This window comes from Dendrobium catenatum, unplaced genomic scaffold, assembly GCF_001605985.2.
Source record: "Dendrobium catenatum unplaced genomic scaffold, ASM160598v2 fragScaff_scaffold_1504, whole genome shotgun sequence".
NCBI classification, from domain to species: Eukaryota; Viridiplantae; Streptophyta; class Magnoliopsida; order Asparagales; family Orchidaceae; genus Dendrobium; species Dendrobium catenatum.
Window position 1 is genome coordinate 39,103 of NW_021319966.1, and position 22,815 is coordinate 61,917.

At 34.8% G+C, this 22,815-nt stretch overlaps 1 protein-coding gene across 5 annotated transcripts; it reads left to right on the forward strand.

Annotated features, from left to right (window-relative positions):
- The first annotated feature begins 1,879 nt into the window (after positions 1 to 1,879).
- LOC110095671 (RNA polymerase sigma factor sigF, chloroplastic) lies at positions 1,880 to 18,943 on the forward strand. 5 transcript variants are annotated; one of them, XM_028700381.1, is made up of 10 exons: positions 1,880 to 2,093; positions 7,891 to 8,039; positions 11,044 to 11,171; positions 11,261 to 11,503; positions 11,614 to 11,878; positions 11,976 to 12,206; positions 12,572 to 12,712; positions 13,145 to 13,342; positions 17,115 to 17,152; positions 18,516 to 18,713. In XM_028700381.1, exons 1-10 carry the CDS (start codon positions 2,009 to 2,011, stop codon positions 18,571 to 18,573), a joined length of 1,536 nt encoding a protein of 511 aa, XP_028556214.1. In that variant the 5' UTR covers positions 1,880 to 2,008; the 3' UTR covers positions 18,574 to 18,713. The 5 variants fall into 5 exon arrangements, with proteins under 5 accessions (XP_028556214.1, XP_028556215.1, XP_028556216.1 ...); XM_028700382.1 differs by lacking the exons at positions 17,115 to 17,152; positions 18,516 to 18,713 and adding an exon at positions 13,431 to 13,619; XM_028700383.1 differs by lacking the exons at positions 17,115 to 17,152; positions 18,516 to 18,713 and adding an exon at positions 13,343 to 13,416 and having other exon boundaries at positions 13,145 to 13,256.
- Positions 18,944 to 22,815: the final 3,872 nt, after the last annotated feature.

The window sequence follows — 22,815 nt, forward strand, 5'->3', positions numbered from 1 at the left end:
CTGTCGCCCAGTTGAATATCAATCTTAATTAAACCAAACTGTCAACCAATTGATATTGATCTTTATCTTCATCGTTAACAAACATCCTTCTATCTAGCCTCCATTATATGCAAATGCTATAATTTTGTTAATGTTATATATGAAATGCATGCAGTATTTTATAAAATATTGGAAAATCTATCAAATTTATCTATATGCATTTACTTTAAAAAATTATATCTTCCAATTTAACTGGTGAAAAATATAACATATTTCTATTAAATGCTCATGTTGACGAGATCTATCACATACAAAAAGTTATGCACTGAAAACTTTACCAATATAAAATTATTCTCATTTTTCGGTAAAAAAAAAAACAAATTTGATTAAAAAATATTTAAAAAATAAATTATTGAAATAAAAAATAGGGTAATGATTCCTTACATTGAGATGAGAAAATCTCTCAATAGGACCGACTGACAAAAATTGTTCTACAATCTCCAAATCCTATATCTTACTTTGTCTCTCCTCACATTTCTTCTCAAATTTCTCAAACAATTCTCTATTAGCCGAAAATGAACAGGGAAAAGGGATTTTAAAACGTTTTAAAGCTTTAGGATATTATGGTTAAAATAATAAAATAATTATATAATTTAATCAATTTTCAATACAAATTTAATATAAATCCTTTTTAAGCTTTTAAAATTATAAAAAATATCCATAACATAACCCAAATTATTTATAAAATACTGATAAAATCGGTTTGCAAAACGGGCACCTGATAGTTCTAAAATCTTAACTTGTACCGATAGGTACCAATTTCTTAAGGTTTTGTACAAGTGCCCAAAATTTACTGAAAATTTATTATAATTAAAATACAATAATATCTATCTTATGATGAAGACGGTTTTCAAATTTGACTTATAACGACTCATAAAAAAAAATATTTTAACTAAATTAAAAATTGGGTTAGTACAAATACCATGTTAGAAATTTCAAATATGAACTTTATTCAAACCTCATTTGAATACTAAACCTTAAAATATAGCTCGAATTGACTTTGAATAAGATTCAAACCTCATATTACTCATTCAAATCGTGTTTGAATCTTATTCAAACTATCTTGAAATCTTATTTGAATTATGCTTGAATGAGCTCCAAACCAAGTTTAAACTAGCCCATCCATTCTTTCAATTTTTTGTATAAACAAATGAAATCATTTAGATGGATTAAGACTATAGGAGGTCAATATAAATCCAACAATGATAATATTTGATGAGGAAAGAAAATTAATTCAAAAACATGTCTATGTTTATTCATTTTAGGCAATAATTATGGAGGCATATTTTTATTTATTTTCTTTCATTCTCAAATATTTCTATTGTTATAGCATCTCCAACTGAGCGCCAAACGTGCGTATGGCGTCGTTCTGTCGCTCCAGCCGAACGCCAAAATCTTCCGCCATTTACTTGCGGATGAACAATGCGACGCCAATATTGGCGTCGCAATGTTCACCTACACTATTTTGCTCTCTCAACCAGAAAAACGCTTGAAAGGAAGAAGGATCGTTACCTTCGCAGAAGCACTAAAAATGGAGTTAGATTGGAGCAGCACCACGACATTTTAGAGTTTTGCTGTATTTTATCGTGAAAAATGAAGTTCTCCGTTGGATATGCCCTTAGAGAGGCTGGAACTGCATTTCTTTTATAACTGAAAATCTATAAATTTAATTAAAATTGATAAATGTAATTATATAAAAATAAAATAATTAAATTACTAATATAAGATATATAGTTTTTTTTTTTAAATTTAATTAAAACTTTGAGCTTAATAAAAATAATAAAAAAAAACAAGTTAAGATTTTAAATCTTGAAACTCAGCACCAATTCGGCTCCTCTCGGTTCATTTACAGCCACACCGAATTTGCCTAAAGTCGCCCCAGCTCAGTTGGAGTTATCCGGCTCCTGAGGATAGGAGAAGATAGCGAAAGTGGAGAAGAAAGCCTCTTTATTCAGTGAAGAATACCTCCATGGAAGCAGGAAGGAGCGTCCTTTATACTCCTCCTCCTTCAATCTCCAGAACCCACCTCAGAAATCCACTCTCCCTTTCTTCAGGTACTCTCCAAATCCTTCTATTGCCGCTTTCTTTCTATGATATCTTCTCTATCGTAGCTCTTTCTCAATATCTTTATTTCTATTCCTGAACTGTTTAGTTGAAAATAACTCTGTTTGGAGAACTAGGCATTTGCAGTGCTTATGATGACCGAAATGCTGCTGCTTTAGCATATTTTTATATGAAACTTCCATTTTTTTTTTGGTTGTAGAGTTGTGTTTATGGTGCCAACATTGTTTCTTTTAATTTCTAATTTTAAAAATATTGGCTTTTGAGTTTATTAGTTGGAGTCTCAGTCATTCAAGTGTGATTTTGATGCATGAAAGTTGGCTTCTTTATTTTTTATTTTTGGGAAATTTGAGAGCTGTGTTCAAATTAATTAATAATCAGAAGCCATATACAAGGCCAAAGCTCATAGTCTGAAAAGCTCTGACCAAACTACCTTCAAAACTGACCCATGTAGAGCACCAAAATTAAAGACACTAGGAATATGGATGGAGCACTGGAATCAAAACAAGGTAGCAGGTGATGCCTTCTCATGTGGAACCAAGGTTGGGAGGAAAGCGAGGAGCAAACTGCCAGCTAAGGCCGACCAAAACAACATCATGGTGACAGAAGATATCCAAACTGTAGCCAAATACGGATAGAGCAAAGCTGCAATAACCATGGAACCACAAGTTTCTTCACAAAGGAAGAAGGCAAGGATTCCAGTATTCATCATTGTCCCCAAGAGCCAAAAGCAAATCATAGTAGCAGATTGTTGGGAAGGAAAGCATGCAACGAAACAAACAAGAAAAGAAAACGATGAAAATTAATATCAGGATTTAATGTGTAAAAATATGAAAGTGAGAAAAAACCACCGAGACATGCCGCACCAAGAAATTCACTATAAAAATTGAGAAAGATTGTACAAATATATCTTCTTACGCTCTCTCATTGTCTCACTTCACTTCTCTCTTTGTCCTCAACTCAAAATAGACAATGAGACACTTTTCAATACTCAAAAGGGCGAAATCCTTCAACTGAAAAAAAAAAAGAGAAGAAAATTGCCCAGCTTGACTCGCAGCATCGTGACATTAAGGTCTGGAGCGCTACAACTCTCCACTCTCTATTTTCTAGTCCACCCTAAAATGGCTCAGTGTTGCAGCCTACCACGTCGTGGCATTGCAGCCCACCACGCCGCTGTGCTCTACTCTCTGTCTCAAACCAGAGACTACAATGTTGTATCATTGTACGTCTATACAAAAAAAAATTTTGAGGGGTCAAAGCTGTCAAAATCCAAGCAGGGGGAGCATAGCCCCCTGCAACCCCCTGACGAGCTCGACTGATGTTATTGAGGTCTGATACAATAGTACAATCCGATTGATTGACATTTTCAGATTCCACACAAAACTAATGATGATCAATAGTGAATCCCACCAATTAGCAACCGTTGACCAAAACAAGCAGAAGATCCACATAAGCCTCAAAAGGCAAACCCCAAAACTATTAAATTTCTAAATGAAGAGGAACAATGCTAGGTAGAATTTGAAGGAGCAAGCTTCAGTCAATGACTTGCGACCATATGGTTGGGTCCTTTGGGATGCTTTATGTTCCTCGATCAGTGGATGCTCTATTAATCAGTACATTACTTTGATGAGGGTTTGTATCCATTGAATTCTATAATAACCAAATTAGGATGTCCTGTCTCGAGATGGAATCTCTCAAAAAGACCTTGCTTTTGGACTAAGATATCAAGCGTGTCGGGTGTTGTATCTTCCTCGTAGGAATGACGCTTGATTTGCCAGTCAAAGTTTGCATCATAATTGCTCATAAAAATATCCTATAATGCAAAAAAAAAATAGTGTCGCATTCAAAACTTCACTTGATAGCACAATATTTTCAAAATAACACATTGATTCAAGGGTCGAATATTATGTATCATGTTATTCATTTCAAATCAAATATTATAAAATAATATGTTAGTGATAAATAATTAAAGTTTGTATGTGCTAAAAATAGATGTCATTGAACTTAATTAAAATACTTAAGAAAGATTAGATGCGAGATGAAAGAGACTAGTTAGAGGAAGAGCAATTCTTAATAATTGTGTAGATAATATAAAAGAGAAAAATAATTGTGATGAGTATGTTTGCTAGAATAGCAAAGAGATTCCAACGGATGCATTAGGAATACCCTAGTTAACAAATTATCTATCATCTTAGTTTCCTGAATATAAAAAAATAAATGTAAGATAATATCTCTTAAACCAAATAAATTTATCCCATTGGACTATTGGTAAACTAGCATTTAAAATCCTCTTGGCCTCATTGAAAGAGAATGAGTGCTTAGGATTCTATAACATAGAGTCCTCCCTGTCTTGAAGATAAACCTCCAAAATGACCTTACATAGGTTAGGAGCAGTGAGATAGAGAGATGCAAGCAATTTCTAATTACCATTTTTTCAACGATAAACAATAAAATGATGTTGGTTTTAATGTTAAATAGCGATAATTGTAAATCTCCAATAACTTCTCTGAGAGTTGATATCCCCAATTAAGGGTTAAGAAACTAAGTTGAAGTGAGATGGATCATCCGCCTTACAAGTAAGAGAGTTATGCAGAAAGATAAAATAGATTAAGAGACCGTCACAGTGGAGAGAGAAAATTATGAGACTAGATAATCCCACATCATTATTGGTTATCAAGAGTAGATTTATTAAGAGCATTTTAAGGAACTTTCATTTGCAAAAACTATTCAGAGTATAGGCGTCCTTCTAAGCAATACAAAGGTTATTTTCATAATAAGTTGAATATATGTCAATTTAATTAATCAAGTAGGTTAGAGTCCTGAATATATAATCACAAGGGTCCAAATCTCAAAACAATGCCAAGGTGGTGGAGTGTATGCTGGTGAAGGTAAACTTACAAGAATAATTGATTGCCAAAGTGGACCTATGTCTCATGCAAGTGGACTAGTTTGTCAACCCCAATCCCTTAAAAATCCTTTATATGATAACATATTAAAAGCAAGGGAACATAATACATGTCAAAAGTTAAACTCTGAAAATAACCACAAGTTGATCCAAAGGTCCTATAAAACATGTAGCATTTCATAATTGGTTAGTTGGGGGCTGGGATGTGAGCTAAAACAAAAATATAAAAATTATAATCACAAGTAAGTTTCTTTTGAAAAATAGCTCGAATGTATTTTTCTAAATACAAGTAAGTGAAGATTTCCTAAATAACATGCCAAAGAGAATACAATAGCATGCAATGCATGATAAAGCAATTTAATTACAATATGAAGGTCAGTCATGTGTCATCACATCTAACAAAGACAAATTACCATTTAAAACATAAGTTTTGAAGACAAAAACAGGTATGTAAGTTTTAGATGATGATATGCCGTCCTTCATTAGAAGATCAATCTTAAATACATAAGTGCTATCATCCTCATTAAGGATATGATCCCTAAACACATGACATAAAAATGACTCGATCAAATCAATGTAATCATCGATGGTTAATGGGGCATTAATAATAGGAGGGTCCAAAGTATGAACTTGACTAGGAAGAGTTCGTAACTCATCACAAAACTAACTAAAAATAGACTAGCAGAGTAGCAGTCATGCGGTGAAGTGATATAGGCTTGGTTGTTGGAAATGGAACAACTGCTTTATGGTGAAAAGATTGACTCTTTTTTTTATATTTAAACATAAAATTATTGTTTTCTTAATGAAAGACATTCATGTCACACAACTAAGGTTTACTAAGAAGGATGTGAGTTGCATTTATATTCTTGGCATCACACCAATTGATTTATCATGACTTTCAAATTTGATTGACCCTAAGCATCTAAGTGTTAACATGCAGAAGAAGTGTTGTTGACCCACTTAACATGATAAGGTGCAAGATGAGACTTATTGGTCAAATCAGACCTAGTGATAACCTTTGGGGAAACTAAATTCAAATCACTACGATTTATAATCACAAGTTGACAGTTTTTAATCCTGCACGCGATATACAAGTGAAAAAGATTACTTCTCACCCAATCACTAAAATTTGAAGTTTATTTTTTGAATATGAATGGACATCGATTGATAAATGAAGTTTCCCTAGTCCACAACAATTTCAATTATTTTAACTAAGAAAATCGGAATTGGAAAAAAAGACCTTTGAGAGTAGTAGATCGAGATTGTGCTTAATTTTCCAAAATTTTGGACATAGAAGATTAAAGAGTTACAGAGCAGGTGTTTACCAACAGTGTAACAAACCAAAGAGATCTCCCTGTTCCATACTTTGACATCAAGCTAATCCTATGAGAAGATATATTTTTTAGGTTAGTGGGGAGGACTGACATGGGGAAATGCTGGAGAGGTAGTTCAAGGTCCTAAAAGAGATGAAAAAGCTCCACGTGAATAAGCTTCGAGGGGTGGCTGGAGTCTAAACCTTGTAGAATCTGGGAAGCCATAGGCAATGAGAAGAGATTTGCAAGAGAGAAGGTATCCAGAAGAAGGTTTTTGTGTAGCTTTTTGGTTGGCAAATGAGAAGCCAATGCAGAAAGGTAGGGGAAGAGGAACTTGTCCTCCGACCAAGGTTGGAGGCAGGGGGAGGCTAAGGAATGCTTAAGTGAACCTGAAGGAATGTCAATGCTAGGAGGAGAAGGGCCAGATAGAGTGGAGGAGAAAGATGGTGGTAGGTTCCTGCAGACAAGAACAAGCCGTGGTCCTCTCATGGCTTGTTGTATTGCTAAGTTAGATTTTGTAGAGAAGGTGGGGTAGTATTTATTAAAGATATAATGCTGAAAAATAGACAGATGTGGTATGGGCATGAATGATAGAGGTCAATGGATGGACTAACAAGACAATGTAGTGAATGGAGAATGCCGATTTGCAGGGCCTACACAAATAGTTGGGATGATGGTAATGATAAGGAGGATGCTATGCTATTTTAGGTGATAACGGTAACCTAATATTAAGATCTGTCAATGTAGCAGGCTTGCAATTATTTCCTGCCTGAATTGGAATGTAATGTGGTAAATCTACATCCGTTTGTGAGGAAATGCTGGTGTTTGTAGATTTGATTTTTTTTGGAATTACAGTTGATTTGAGAGGTGGATATTTTTACTTTACGGCTAATGCTGTTTTCTTGAGCTATAGTTCTTTGGATTTAGGGGTTCTGTATTTGAAAAATTTCATAGGATTAGGCTAAATGAGTTTGGAAACTTTTGTTATTGTTGAGCATGACCAGATTATGTTTTTTATAAACGTTGTCTTCTGTACATCCTTAGTTGCTATCAAAATTTTCATCATATATTAAGTAAAGCTTCCAGTTGAAGCCATCTTGAAATCCTGCCTAAAATTTCACTATTAAGAATCCCACGAGTAGAATAAGTGCTGCATGACTCTTCTTGTAGGAATGCTATTATGGATTGCAAACAAAGCATGAAACATACTCAAAATTGTCAAATGAAACTAGTGTAAATGGCGTTGACAAATCCGAAGACATTTACTAAGGCTTCATTTGGCACGGCTTTCTTACTGCTTCTTAAAGCAACTTTCTATTACAAAAATTATTTTTTTAATTTTTCTATTAGAAAGTTGCTTTAAGAAGCAGTAAGAAAGCCGTCCCAAATGAAACCCAAATATTTTGGTTGAATTTCTTTAAAGAAATGGCTATTTACATTTGGATCAAAACTGCTTGAATTAGACTCTTCACTCTGTGTTATTTCTAATGCAATTATCAAATAAGATTGCACATTTACAACAAACTCTTTTTACCACATTGAAAGCAATTTTCTCCCTTTCTGAGTCATTAGTTGTGAGGCTGCATGGTCAAGTAAGCCGAGCGATTTTCAGTACCCCAACAAAATCTGCAGATCGGCATTTCAATACATCTATTCTCACACAAGAGCAACATAATTACTATAGCAGCTCTTACGGTATCCAGGAAGAAAAAGGGGCCCAGGTAAAAAGATTGTTACATTCTTGCACAGAAAAGGAAAAGAATCTTTGTCTCTGCTTAAATGCCCAACTTCTTTTTGTTAATTAATTTTACTTCAATGTAACCTCAAATGAAGGTCTAGCTAAGCTTGCCTAGTGACTTTTTGTTATTTCAGTTATACCTCAATGTTACTTAGAAATGAAATTTCATAACATACCATCTTTTGCATACAAGCTCAGCTTCTTTTTGTTACTTCAATTATTCACCTATGTAACTCCAATGAATGTCTGGCAATACATGCTGGATTTACACAACAATTTTTGCGACTAGATGACTCGAATCCGGACCAATTTGTCTAATTAAATGCTTTTTCTATTCAGTTTATTACAATGCATAGTGTTATTTTTTGAGAAACACTTCAACTTTAAGTCATTTGTATTTCTTAGTTATATATGATATTTTTTTTGAATTTTTTGTAAGCTGAAGAATAACATTCTATAAGAACATGTTCACGTGTCCTTAATTTCTCACATGTTTTCCACTAACACGAGCAAATTAAATGGAACTTATGCTTACACTTGGTCTACTTTAATTTGTTGGGATTTTTTAGAAGAAATAAGTAAATAACATAAGCGTTCGGTAAACAATTTATGTTTAATCATTTAAGACATTTTGAAGAGGTTTGGCTGAGAAAGATGTGATTTTGGATTTTTTTTTGTTGAGCCGTCATCTATGGATAGCTATTGTGATTATTTATGTTAGTATTATATGAGAAAAACTTCTGTAAGAACCCTTTTTTTCCATACTAATCTCATAATTGAATTGCCCCATTTGGTGATGGAAATTATTTATTAGTAGTAGATAAAAGTGAGGGCAAGTTAAAGTTGCATTAGAATAAGAAACTATGGTGACAGTGATTCTGAATAGAATGTTTCCCACTTTGATGTTACGCCCAACAGGAAGGGCGGAAGGCTTTCGCCTGGTTCGGAATAGCTGAACCCAGCAGACAGCAACGATGAAATTTCGGCCCCTCTTGTGGGGCCTAGAAAAACTATAATTCAATATGTAAGGAGGAGAAATCAAGAGAGAGATACTTAGGAAGGTTTTAATTAAAATTAGGGGAATTATTTAGGAAAACATATCCAAATTGAATTCAAATTAGAGGGGGAATCTTATTAGGAAAGTAGGCTGATTTGGGAAGGAATTGAGGAAGCCTATTTAGGGCTAACTATCGGGGGATTTGAGGTATGCAGAATTTGTGTTTGCTTTACTTTTATTTAGCAAGTCTCTAGTGTCGGCTGGGGTTTGTGGGAGACTTGATCTACCTCTCGAATAGTAGATCAATTGTATCTTGTTTGCTTTTGAAGAAGAAAGAAAGAAATAAATAAATAAGTACAACATTTAGCTTTGTGTTCCTACACTTTTCTTCTTTCTTGTTTGATGTTTTTACTTCCAAGATGCATCATTTTATTGTCGCATAAGTATTGACTAATAAAAATAATAAATCAATGATAAAAATGATCTTTAAATTTTTTATCTGCCCATAGTAATTTCAAAATTTTTCAGTGTTTAGTTTAATTCCTCAACTCATCAAATCTTCACCTCTTTAATCCTTCCGTCGTCTAAGCTGTGGAATTGAAGGAAGCTGTTCGTGAGTAGCAAACTCTGTGGGCAGTCTGAACCTTTCAAGCTGAACCTTTTTTTTAAGCAAGTTTAATTGTAGTAATTGCATTGAACTGCTTCTTTGATAATGTAGTTGACATCATATCTGTTACAAATGTTATGGTTGAATTAAACCTACTGTGTTGCTTATTCTTATCAAGGTTTTGAATTTCCAATATTGCTTTTGCTGAGCATTTTTTTTTTCTTTTGCTGAGCATTAATATTATATAAATTTGATTATAAAAAGCTGTTGCTTCGCACAACAACTATGCAATCATTATAGTTAGATTAATCCATAGGTTTGGTACAGTGTGAAAGAGATTATAGTAGGCTTTAGTATATATCTTATTCAAGGTTTTCAACATATTGTTCTCAAGCTGTGTGTTAATTTTATGCTGCACTTGGATATAGAAAAAGCTTATATTTGATTTTATGCTAAGCTTGGATATCTTTAGCTGACATCAGTTTGTATTTATTTGTCCTCATGGTGAGATGCTCTAGTTGAATCGGATTCCAAAGGGAATGTTTGCATTTGAAACTTTATTTATTTATTTTTTCAGTTGCTTGAAGACCACCATGGAAGAGGGAAAAATATTTAATTAATACCCGCATGTTCTATGTGTATGCAACTTACTTTATGGTTGGGAACTTGAGAAGAATGTCTCCCATTTGAGGCTTCATTTAGGATGGCTTTCTAATTGATTCTTAAAGCAGCTTTTTAGTTAAAAAATTAAAAATTTTGTACTAGAAGCTGCTTTAAGAAGCAATAAGAAACCGTTCCAAATGAAGCCCAAATCTCATCGCCTCATGTAAAAACAGTTGATAATACCTTCAACCTTTGACAGGCTTACGTCAATTACACGCGATTGAAATGGCAAAAGAATCAAAATAGTTACGATTTGATAAGTTGGGGGCTAATTTTGACACTAAGAAAAGGTCGGGACTAAAATGGACACATCTTGGGGTCATTTTAGCAATTTACTCAAAATAATAGGAATTTAATGTGTCATTAATTGCATTTTCGATCCAAACTGATAAGAAAAAAGCGCCTATAGACATCCCCTATCACAATACCAACAAAATGAAGAGTCTACTAGGTATGTAAACCATTGAAGTAACCTTTAAGAAAACAATGATTTTATCTTTCATATTATTTTCTTGTTGATCTTTATTTAATCTGATTATATACTTTGATTATGCCATTTATTTTTAAAATGATTTGTGCAACTCGGTCCTGCTTTATTGATTCCGAAACTGGCTCTCTCACGATAAGGTGCATCTGGCCATGCTTTGATGTATAGTTATTAATTTCCAAGAGTTCCAATAATTTTTTCTATGAATTTAATATGCTAAATTTAACATTCAGGCAATCTTTGATTTGCAAAGTTTGGAGGATGGTTCTCTTTCTTCTGACGAGAGAGGAAAACATCATTTTGACGTTTATTTGAAACATTTGGAACGCCGTCTACTTTATGATCCAGGGTTATGGTATTCGTAAGAAAAACAAGGCTTCTATCTCTTAAGTCAAAATTTCCTAACTGTGTGTGTTTGTTTGTCAATCATCTTCTTCCTTATTGTTTCAGATTTCTCACTAAATACAATTTGGAAAAGGCTGTCATGAGAACCACAGAGTTGATCAATAATAAAAAAGCAGGTGTGGGTGTTGAACTGATGGAAACAGAACAGGCTAATACAAGTACTATGCGTCCAGAGGACGTTCTTGAACTTGCTAGAAGAGCCTTAATGGCTTCTCGAGATGCTGCATTATTAGCAGAAAAATCTAACAGCTTCTCACATGAGCTTGTGGAAAAAATTAAGGTTCCAAGGTTTGTTTCATGCTCGCAATACCTTTTACTTGACCACTTAGCATTAAGCAATAAATTTACTGCATTCCTGAAATGAAATTTGTTTGTCTTTCACTTTGTTTGGATCCAAGTGAATCTAGCACTGAAAGTATGATTGGGGAAAAGAAAGCAGTGAGATCAAGAAAGCTTTTGGAGAGGCAGTCTAAGAAACGAAATGTCTTCAAGAATTCAAGCAATGTTCCTTCTGTAACTTCCATGGCTACGGACAACGTTAAAGTCAAGAGGATAGATAAAATATTTGACAATAACGACCCTCTAAGATTGTTTTTGTGGGGTTCTGAGACAAAGAAGCTATTAACAATTGCAGAAGAAAAAGAATTATTTGCTCAGATACAGGCATATCTTAGAAGGATGAGTAGCAACAAATTGTACATCTATCTGATAGTTATAAATTCTTTGTCTCAATTTGTTCTAAATAGAATCTCATTATCAGGATCTTATGGAAATGGATGTGGTTAAAGAAAAGCTTCACATGCAATTTGGCCGTGAACCAACACTGATCGAGTGGGCTGAAGCTGTTGGAATGAGCTTCCATGATCTGCAGGCCTGCATTTCGTCTGGAATGCACAGTCGAAACAGAGTGATTTATGCTAATTTCCGCCTTGTTGTCCATATTGCTAAGCAGTATGAAGGAAAGGGGCTCAACATTCAGGATCTACTGCAGGTTGCCTATGTAGTCTATTGTCAATTTATTTCATTTTTCTTATTTTGTAGCGGTAATTATTTTAGGTGTGGTATGCTTTAACTATACTATTTTTTACAAATAATGAGTTACTCTTCTGGTAGCATTTGTTCCTAAACAAAATCATCTGACCTTTTGGAACCCAGATTGAGCTCAGTGATCTCTAATTCTTGGAGTTTTCATTCATATAAGGGTCTATGTGGTTATGTGGTTACTTGTAGCATGAAAACAATAATTTGGTTTTTGCTCATTTGGTTATAGATTTGTAATTTATATTTTAGATGGTACTCTAAATAATATTTTATTTGTCATTGATGGGATGAGAAGAAAATCATGCGTTATTGTAGGAAGGAAGTATGGGACTAATGAAGAGTTTGGAGAAGTTCAAGCCTAAAATTGGATGCAGATTCTCAACCTATGCGTATTGGTGGATACGCCAATCAATCAGGAAAGCCATTTTCCAGCATTCTCGAACAATCCGCTTGCCAGTATGTTTTTTATTTTTGTTCCATAATCAATATTTCTCCCTCTCTCTGGAAACAACGCAGTGATCTCTTGTAAAGCTTTTTTTATTCAAGTCAATTCTATAACTGCCTCGTCTAATTTTCTGAGTTTTAGTTCCTGTTTTGTTATGATGGAGATTTTTCAAATTAGCTTCCTTTGTTGTTGAATACTGGGTTCCATTAACTTGAGAATCCTTTTAAGTGAATCTCCATATCTTTTATTCTCATTGAAGAGGTTAGAGAGATCGAGAGAATAGATGAGGAGTTAAAATCCAAAATTATAATCCTTCATTTGTTGCTTTTTCTATGGAAGGCTTGGCTGAGGAATTAACCAATGTTTTTTTTCATATATCAGCTCATTTGGAAGCAAGATTCATCATAGTATTCATGATCCACTCTTTCAAAATATAATTGCAGGAAAATGTGTTTGCAGAACTGAAAATAATTAAAGATGCGAGGAGAATTTGCTTACAGGAAGGTCTGACTCCTACAAATGAAGAAGTGGCTAAACGAGCTGGCATGCATGTTGGCAAGTTAGTGAACTTGTTGAAGATATCGAGAAATCCCATTTCAATCCAAGGCCATACTTGGATTGACCAGGACATAACTTTTCAGGTGTGCTTCTTTATTTGATCCAACCTTCTGGAGTTGAAAATCTCTATGAGCAAAGCTAACTTGCATAGTGTATGCTCCATGTTTCTAGAAAATATCCGCATATCAACATTTCTCCATGGGAGATCGAAAGGCGAGGAAATGGGAGTGTTGCTAGAAGCATGGAATTTCATGAATGATTTATATTTTGGATACAAGATTATTTTAAGCAGAAAGTAATGGTATTATATAAATACACTTGAAGTTTCTGATGAAATTAAAAAAAAACTTTAATTTTGAAGAGTTCAACCTTACCATACTTAAATTTCTTAAAAATTTTCCCACATAAGGATCTAACATCCTTATTAGTGGCCTTTATTTAGAATCATTCACCATATATAAATGATTCTAGAGGTTACCTTCATAGTTTCAAGAATGGCTCCTAAAGTATAGTAATTTGTCTCAAATGGGTTCAAGAGATAGCTTCCATCACATAATATATTGTCTCATATGACACTTAGTTCCTATCTTCTGGTTAGTGCGTTGCTATGATATCATATGTAATAGCTTGAACTCTTAACCAATGACGTAATGCTTGCTTTGGTCTAACATTCCTCATATTTTTATTCTCATAGTGTAATTTTCTAGAAGATCATTTAATATAGGAGGGCTCCAACACGAGTACAATCAACTTTGAAGTTCTTGATGAAACTTTGACCAATATACCAAAATACACATTAATGTATATGAGTAACTTTTCAAGGCGTCTCACCTGAATCTTACATAATATATTTTGTTATCTTTAATTATCTTCATAATTTTTCATCTTTTATTTGGTCATGTAATTATGAAGATCTTTGACTTAAACCCTGAAACTGAAAATCTGACAAGAAATTTGGATTTATAAACTACCCAACATATACTTTTTTGACTTTACTTGGCTCATTTGATTCGACCTTTTATGGGCACAATGACTTGAACTGGTCGAATGTGATGGGGACATCAGAACGTGGAAAGTCTATCAGAGACGTGGTTATAGATCTACGACCACGATTGAGTCATTGTATTTTTGAGTTGTATTATTTATTTTCTATATTATTATGTCATATTGTATTTGCTTTATTAGTTTTCCGTTTTTACCCCTTATTCAAGGGAGGTCGCATGTAAGCCCAGTGGGCGTTGTCGTCTTTATTTTCTTAAGTCTTTATACAAGGCTATATATAGCCCCATTATTCTCTTTTGACGTTTGTTGCGTGCTAGAATATACGCGGCGGTAGAGTTTATAAATTCGCGTCCGAGCGTTGTACGAGTATTCAGCACACAAACAGAAAAGAGAATACGAACACCAAGGTTTTTACGTGGAAAACCCAAAAAGGGAAAAAACCACGGGGCATTGCCCAGTTGAAAAATTCCACTAGTGTTTTGCAAATTACAAATGGCTGATTCGTCCCACAACTTGGGGCAATCAGATTACAATTCGTTTCTTCAAGCAAGTTTACAAAGTTCTGCAAATTCCCGGCGTTTCCCGAAATCCGGCAGAGTTCCGGCGTCTTCTGGCAGCGGGAAGAGCTCCGGCGGTGGTCGAGGAGGAGCTTCTTCCTTCTCCTCCTCTTCTTCTTCTCTCTCTTCCCTTGAGTCCCCTTTGTGTAGAATGAGGGCTCTATTTATAGTTTTTCTGGAGTGGCAAAGCCCATAAATAGACGTGAGATCATGGGCGAATTTGGGAGTGGTTTGAATGGACGGCCGATATCGAATCCTTTGATCATGCACCGTTCGTTGGACATTTGAAGGCCTTAATGATGTCGGAATTCGGCGATCTTGGGCTCGTTGGATTCGTCTCGTCGAGCCGCTCGATTCGAGTATAAGCTCGTTAAAATCGGAGACCGTTTGGTAACTCAAATTGCGGTGTGAACCTTCCAACAGTGCTTCGGGTCCTTGATTCGGACTCATTTGGGCTCGGATTGGGTTGATCTTGGTGACGTTGGGTTCGTATTTCCGAGACGCTCAGTTTGACTATAAGCTCGCTGAAATCGAAGTTCGGGTGCTCCCGGAATTAATTTTTGAAGTTTCCAACTAGCTTTTGCCTCGAGATTCGTGCCCGATCAAGCTAATTTTGTGATGCCGTATCAACGTTAATGAATGATTGAAAGAAAATTTGCCACAAATCTTTTGAGTTCTCTTAAGAGCTTGAGAAATCGGAGAGAGATCCCTAGGAGAGGGAAGATTACGCATCACCCACCAACCTTGACGAGTCGGGTTCGTGGTTCTATTTCCTATCTCTTCCCTTCATTCTACCACCACCACCGGCCCTCTTCACCTCAACCGACCACGTTTACACCCAAGACCTCCTCCTTCACCAAGCCCCTTTCCCTTACCCACCGAGATCCGCATACACCCCATCTAACCGCCGGCCTCCATACCCGAACCAAGCATGCCGTCCGCCCCTAGATCCTCTTTTCTCCTTTGATTCCCATTGCTTATTTTAGATTGATATAATTTGGGTAGGTTTTAAATTCAAATTCATCCAATTTGAAATTTAAAATCTTTTCTAAATTACTAAATCTATTTTAGAAAAATTTTTAAATGCGTGCTTATTTGAATTTAAATTAAATTGGGATGATATCTTTCTTCCCTAATTAATCCACCAATTTAAGGAAACATTAAAGGCTTCCTAATTTTCTTCCCCTAGCCCCGAAGCCGCCGCCTCCCCCCCCCCATTTCCTTTTGGATTTGTTTCCTAAATCCAACACCCCTCTTTGAGAATTAATTCAAATAGCCCCTCCCCCTTGGCCGAAATCCCCTAAGCCCCACACCTCATTATTTTCTTTCCTAAAGCAAGTATTGAGATTTGGAAACAAATCCTCCTAGCTCCTCATCCCGCCGCCTCTACCTCTCTCCCTATCCTCTTAATTAATTCCATGCATGAGGATTAATTAGAGGATTGATTGGCACCTCTTCCCTCCACTCCAATTTTCCAAAACCTGAAGTTAGTTTTCCCAAGCTTCTTCCTTGTGGCCGACCACTCTACTCCACCTTCCACCACCTAAATTCTTGAGGGAAATCTGCTTGGACAGCAAATAACACTTCCGTCAATACCTCGATGCGACAAGATTGATGCATGGCTGGTCTAGATCTTGATTACGATCTCGCCTACGACAAACAAGGGTTTGCTTGCACCTGCACTCGACCTTTTTCAATGTCAACCCTCGCATCGACAATACCGTCGAGGAATACGTGGAGCGCATTCTAGACACTCTCGTCTAAGCCATAGAGGAGCAACTTCGTACCGTATAGTGGAATATTACATCCGAGCCTTGACGAAGGTCTTCCAATCTTCCTCCTCTTGTATTTCCTTAGTCTAACAGTCTCTCTTGTGATTTGATTTAATTCATGAAGATCGTGTTCGCCTAACTCTACCGAGCTTAGTAAACGTAGGATTGAGTGCACTTTATTTGCTTCTAATCTTATTGTTAGATTAGGGATCTTTGTTGAAAGCTATTATATTTGCATGTCGTTGATGTTTTTTGCTATTTTGATAATTCAAAGCTCTTATTGTGCAACTTAGCCTAAACGAAAGTGACCGCTCTTACATTTTATGTTGTCGTTTTTATTTGCTAATAGTTTTAATCATTATTACTCTAATCAATAAGTCGTGCAAGTTTTTATCAAATTACTTTAAGCATTGTAGTCCTACATCATATTACTTCCTCTCCATTAGGTGGAACATTTTGTGGAATGATTGTCATACTTTATCATGTGCAAAAATCTTGCTGAGTATTTTTTTTTTGTCTTTTAGTTAGTCTTGGCCACTCTTGAAACCTTCTATCTCTTGAGGTAAGGTCTCTCTCCCTTTACAACAAATATTTATTTTTATTTTTATTTTTGCTAGACCTTTTGACATGTCTTCAACCTTTCCTCTAATGAGAAATATCTCTTTTTTGATCTGCACATTCCTTCCTCAAACATTCTCTTCCTCACTTTCTCACGACCTTTTAAATCTGTTAGTTTCTTGTTTTTCTTCGCAACTGCATCATAATTCTTCTTTGGACCGTGCCTCTTGTAGTGCCTATTGAGATACACACGGGTTTAGAACATAGTCCCACATATTGAAGATAGAAGTTGAGTTCCTAATAAATTAGTAATGAATCTTACCCATTAACTTTGCTAGAAGTATTTTTTTACAGAAATATTTAAAGCTAAGAGAAATTGCACCTAAATTATGATGTCATCGTTCACATTACCGGTTTTAACCTGAATGATTGAACCACAAACCAGTTGCCAAGCCATCGATGGCTGTTCCAGTTTTAAAGACATTGCTTCCACCCTCCTAACAGTGAGTGACTCCAATATGGTGGTGTTGGAAGAGGTTCCAAGAACATATATTTTTCTCCTTTCTAATTGTATTTGAGTTCATCAGCTTTTTTATGTGTTTTCTTCTTTCATGCTGCAAAACAAACTTTGAAATACTTCTCTACCAACCACCATTGCCCTAACTCCTTCCATTAAGGTTTCGTTCGCGACGACTTCTTTATTGCTTCTGAAAATGTTGTACTAAAATGTTACGGTTCTGGCCGAACCGTATGAACCGAACCAGGTGGGGTCGGTTCATACCTATAGGAGGTGGGCTAAGCCATCTCCTTTGATGGCTGCCCAATCACATGGGCCCCCCCTAGGGCGGCAAGGAGAGAGAGGGAAGTGGCATAAAGAAACTATTTTAATGTTTGTTTTTGGAAAATTTTTATTAGCTTTTTTTAAGAAGATATGTATTAAAAGAGAAGAGGCTAGGGTTAGGGCATGCATGATTTGAGTTATTATCTTGGAGTTCTCTTAGGGTTTGGGCTCTAGATTCAACATCTAGAGATTGTGAGAGAACAATCATCCTCTCGAATTGAGGATCAATTCTATCTTTGTTTCGTTCTTATTTTGCTTTGATTTCTATAAGACTATTTATCATTTGATTGTTTTTCCACCACATTTTCATCCGTTTTCTCGCTGTTTTACCGACTATTGTTAGGTTTGCTTGCGAACTCAAGTATTTCCCATTAGGGTTACTTGCGAACTCAAGTATTTCTTATCATAAAACTCCGTTTTAAGAAACAATAAAAAAGCCGTTCCAAACCAAGCTTAAATCATTTGCTCAAACATTTTTGCGAAAAAAGAAAAATTAACCTTATCAGATTCTGATTGATGCTACCAGGAGATTACCGCAGACCCAGAGATCGAAATACCGAAGATCGTCATTGAGAAGCAAATGATGAGACAGCATGTACACAGCCTTCTTGGAGTTCTCAGCCCCAGGGAGAGGAAGTTAATAAGGCTCAGATTTGGCATCCAGTACAGTGAACCAAAATCACTTCAACAAATAGGTGACATGTTTGGGATATCTAAAGAGAGGGTCAGGCAACTGGAAAGTCAGGCTCTGAAAAAATTGAGAGCATGTAGCTCAAGCCAGGGGCTTGGGGCATACGCAGAATTGTTAAGTTAAGTGACTCTTGTATACTGTCATTACTTCATGCTCTTCAACTTGTTTTACTTGCTTACTTCTGATGAACTGTGTAATTGAATGTATATACTATATCCTTACATTTTACTGTTATCTGAATTGGAGAGTTGCTACTTTTATCCTTTTCGGTAGATCTATGAAACTTGGGCACTTAAAACCATTGGCGATTTGGCTATTGGTGGAAGTTGCTACTTTTATCTGTTCTTGAGGAAGTTGATAGGAAATACATGAGTTTGCAATGTAACCCTAAGGGTAATACTTGAGTTCGCAAGCAAACCTATCACCAACTGGTGAAAAACAGCGAGAATAACGCAAAATCTGGGTGAAATCAGCCCCAAAACGATAGATTGTGGTAAGAAAATCAAAGCCAAACAAGCACGAAAATAAGATACAATAGATCCTCAATTCGAGAGGAGGATCGTCTCTCTCAAATCTCTAGATAAGATAGTTTAGAGCCCAAGTCGCCAAAGAACCCCAATAGAAATCAAATCAAGCATACCTAACCCTAAAACATCTCATGCTACTTAATACATAAACTTTTCTAATCAAATTTCCTTCCCAAGCCATAGCCGCCCCCTCCTTTTCAAATTTGAACTTAATTGGAGTAATGGGATCCACTATAATTAGGGGAGTCCGCCTTACTCGAAATGGCCCTGGACGAGTTTGTTGGGCTGGTTCAGGAGGAATTGGCCTATCAGAAGGTAGAAGAGAGCCAAAACTTTGGCTAAAATATGGCCTTTAAATATGGTTCTAAAGGTAAAAAATATGGAAGAAATGAATACATCCTAGCAACAACAACACAAAAAAAAATAAAAATCTGAATATCATACCAGATTTTAATTTGAAAAACTGCTAAATACAATATGTTAAATCTCAAGGAATCAGCCAATAGAGAACCCTCAGCCTGTTGTCTTATATAGTTATACTACAACTGCCATCCAAGGAAGCTTGCCAGCAGCTGCTACATAACAATTCTTGTCATTCAGGGAAGCCCACCAGCAAGCACGAGAGATTATTGGGTTCGAACATCGGATACAGCTTACATTTGGTACTTCACAGTATCGAGTAGTACTGAGCAGTACCGAGTTCAGTACTTCATAATACCGAGCAATAATGAGCTCGGTACTACTCGGTACTAAGCAGTACCAAGCTCGGTACTGAAAAGGGGGTGATGACGCATTTTCATTGGGCCAACTAGCACTGAGGTTAGATTTCTAAGATTGTAGGAGTCTAATGCAATTTGTTCCTTCTTTATTTCTCGGGAAAAATGATACTTCAAACACTCCTCCAGTTGATTTATAAATATTAGATAAATTAAAGTTTCATTTAAGATAGCTTTAGATCATTACTTATTTCCTGCTTTAAAGAGATTTTTTTTAACCTAAAATCAACTTTAAAAAGCAGCAATAAAGTGGTCCCAAATGAAATCTAAGTCTGTCAATCATTTTATTTTTCTAGTAAGGATCTATTCATTTTTTTTAATGTAAGCCTATTTGGGGAAGAGCATATATAAAATACATAGGTCTCCATTTAAATTTTTTTTTAATAAATAAAATATAAATCTATCTCCCATGCATAACTGTCGGATATACTATCATAGGGTTTTTGGGTTTGGGTGAATGATATCCGCCAGTGCTCCATGAGAACTGTCGGATACTATCATAGGGTTTTTGGGTTCGGGTGAATGATATCCGACAGTGCTCCATGAGAACTGTCGGATACAATGGATTGGTAAGGAGGAAGAATGCATCTTATCGTGATCTTTGTTTGACCCGATTAGATTCTCTTATAATTGTCGATCAAAGCCCTAAATTGTCTCGAATACCATATTAGAAAAAATACCTAGAAGAGAAAAAAAGTGAGCTAAAATTTTGAAAAAGTTGATCACCCACTTTGCCCAAAACCAACTCTATATATAATGGGTTGCAAAAGTGAAAATGGTGAAGAACTAAGCTCATCCTAATAAAAGAAATTATGAATATTACAATACATTTTAATTTGAAAAACTATTAAAAACAATACATAGAATCCCATTAAAATACAGTGGCAATATTATCTTATCACCACCCAAACAAGCATTGAATTTGTAATTTTAACAATTTGCCGACGAAGACAAGAACCACCAGAACGATATCAAGTGAATTTTTTTCTCAATCGTGTTCTATTAAGAGTCAAATTCTCATTTAAATATAATAAAAAAGGGATCATTTCTAAGGCTTCGTTTAGGACAGCTTTTTTAGTTCTTACTGCTTCTTAAAGTAGCTTTTTAATAAAAATATAAAAAATTTTGTAATAAAAAGCTGCTTTAAGAAGCAGTAAGAAAGTCGTATCAAACAAAACTTAAGTCTTTCTAATAAAATATTTTTTGGGTCTACCTCTATCTTTTTAAATATAGATTAGATCTAATATATTTACTCTCCTAATAGAGTCATCGGAAGACGAATGTTCCATAACAATTTGAACTATTAATATAGAAAATCTAGCAGCAACTTAACAAATCAATTGCCTGTTTTTATATTATTTTTATTTTGAAATAAATATTATTTTTAAATTAGTTGACCTCTATCTCAAAGAAAATAAATAAATAAAAGGCAAGTCAATTACAGAATGATATGATCATGCTTATGAAAGTCAACTCATGAATCTATTTGATTAAGGAAAAATAACAGGTTTGCTTTTTGAGGTTATCTGCAAATAAAAGGATTTAGGGTATGGAGAATGGCAAGAATTTTTATTCTAATTTATCATCCATTGTATTCTTATCGTCAGGCCTCTTCATGATAATGATATGTCTCGTTATTGAGATTGACAATGGGCGAATTGTAGGAGAAATTATTCTGTACAGAGATCAGATACAGAACGTCGTCCGAAGACCAACCAGAATACGCTAAGTCAACGGTATCGAGCCGCGGTACTAATCAGTACCGAGCAAGGGATGATGTGATGTATTATGATTGATTTACGGATGACGTTCAACTTCTGCACAGAATAATTAATCGAACATTTTAATTTTTATTGTAGAGGGGGTTGGTTCATGTTGGTTATATGAAATCCGACATGACGAGCAGTTATTACAAATGGATAATCAAATAGATATGAACAACAATTAGATTAGAGTATACAATCAAGGTTTTATTTGAGACAGTTATTTCATGATTTTTATAATAATTTTATAGTATAAAATTTTTTAATTAAAATTTTATTTTAAAAAGCATTAAAAAAGCTATCCTGAACAAAATCTCAATTTGATTGATTATCTATACCTATATTCACCATGCCTAATAATTTCTTCAAGGAATGTGATGGATGCACCAAGGAACAATTATGAAGTCCTCTGACCGGACGTAGAGATACGTTCGGCCGCCAATAACATGTTGCCACGTGCTCAACATAGAGCTACGTCCTATGACCGGACCAAATAAAAGTTCGTCACCAAGGGCAACATCTACGAGATTTTTTTTTCACAGAGCACATATGATGAAAAGTAAATTCAGTTTATTTTTTTGGATGCATTCTGCATTAAATAATTAATTTATTTTTATTTTATTTTACATAAAATACTTAAAAAAATAAAAAAAAAAAAATAAAAAACTTTTTTTTTTAATTTACATTTTTGATACTTTCAATCAACAAACGCAAAGTAGTTTTTTTTATTACATGGGGGTATAATACTCTTAATAAATAATTGTAAAAATTTAATTAAAGAAATAATGAAAAATAAACTCACTTGATGTTTACATGTTTATTCATATATAATTTAAAAACTAAATCTATAGTAATTTTTATATAATATTTATTTTTATATATATTATCTTTTTTCCTTCATCCTTCTCTCCATCAGTCTACTTATTTTTTGAAAGAATAATCAAATATCTCCAAATAAAAAACAGATTAAGAGAAATTATGGTATCGGTGGGCTGATTTGTAAAGCCATTAAAATAAAGTATGGATCTAAGAAAGAAATAAAAAGGTTATATTTGAAATGACCAATAGT

Bases quoted from the DNA above. Each gene is read 5' to 3' on its own strand.
- LOC110095671 (XM_020821303.2), top strand. From the start codon at position 2,009: ATGGAAGCAGGAAGGAGCGTCCTTTATACTCCTCCTCCTTCAATCTCC. The intron at 12,207-12,571 runs GTTGCCTATGTA...GCGTTATTGTAG, and splicing joins ACATTCAGGATCTACTGCAG to GAAGGAAGTATGGGACTAAT. The intron at 12,713-13,144 runs GTATGTTTTTTA...ATATAATTGCAG, and splicing joins CTCGAACAATCCGCTTGCCA to GAAAATGTGTTTGCAGAACT.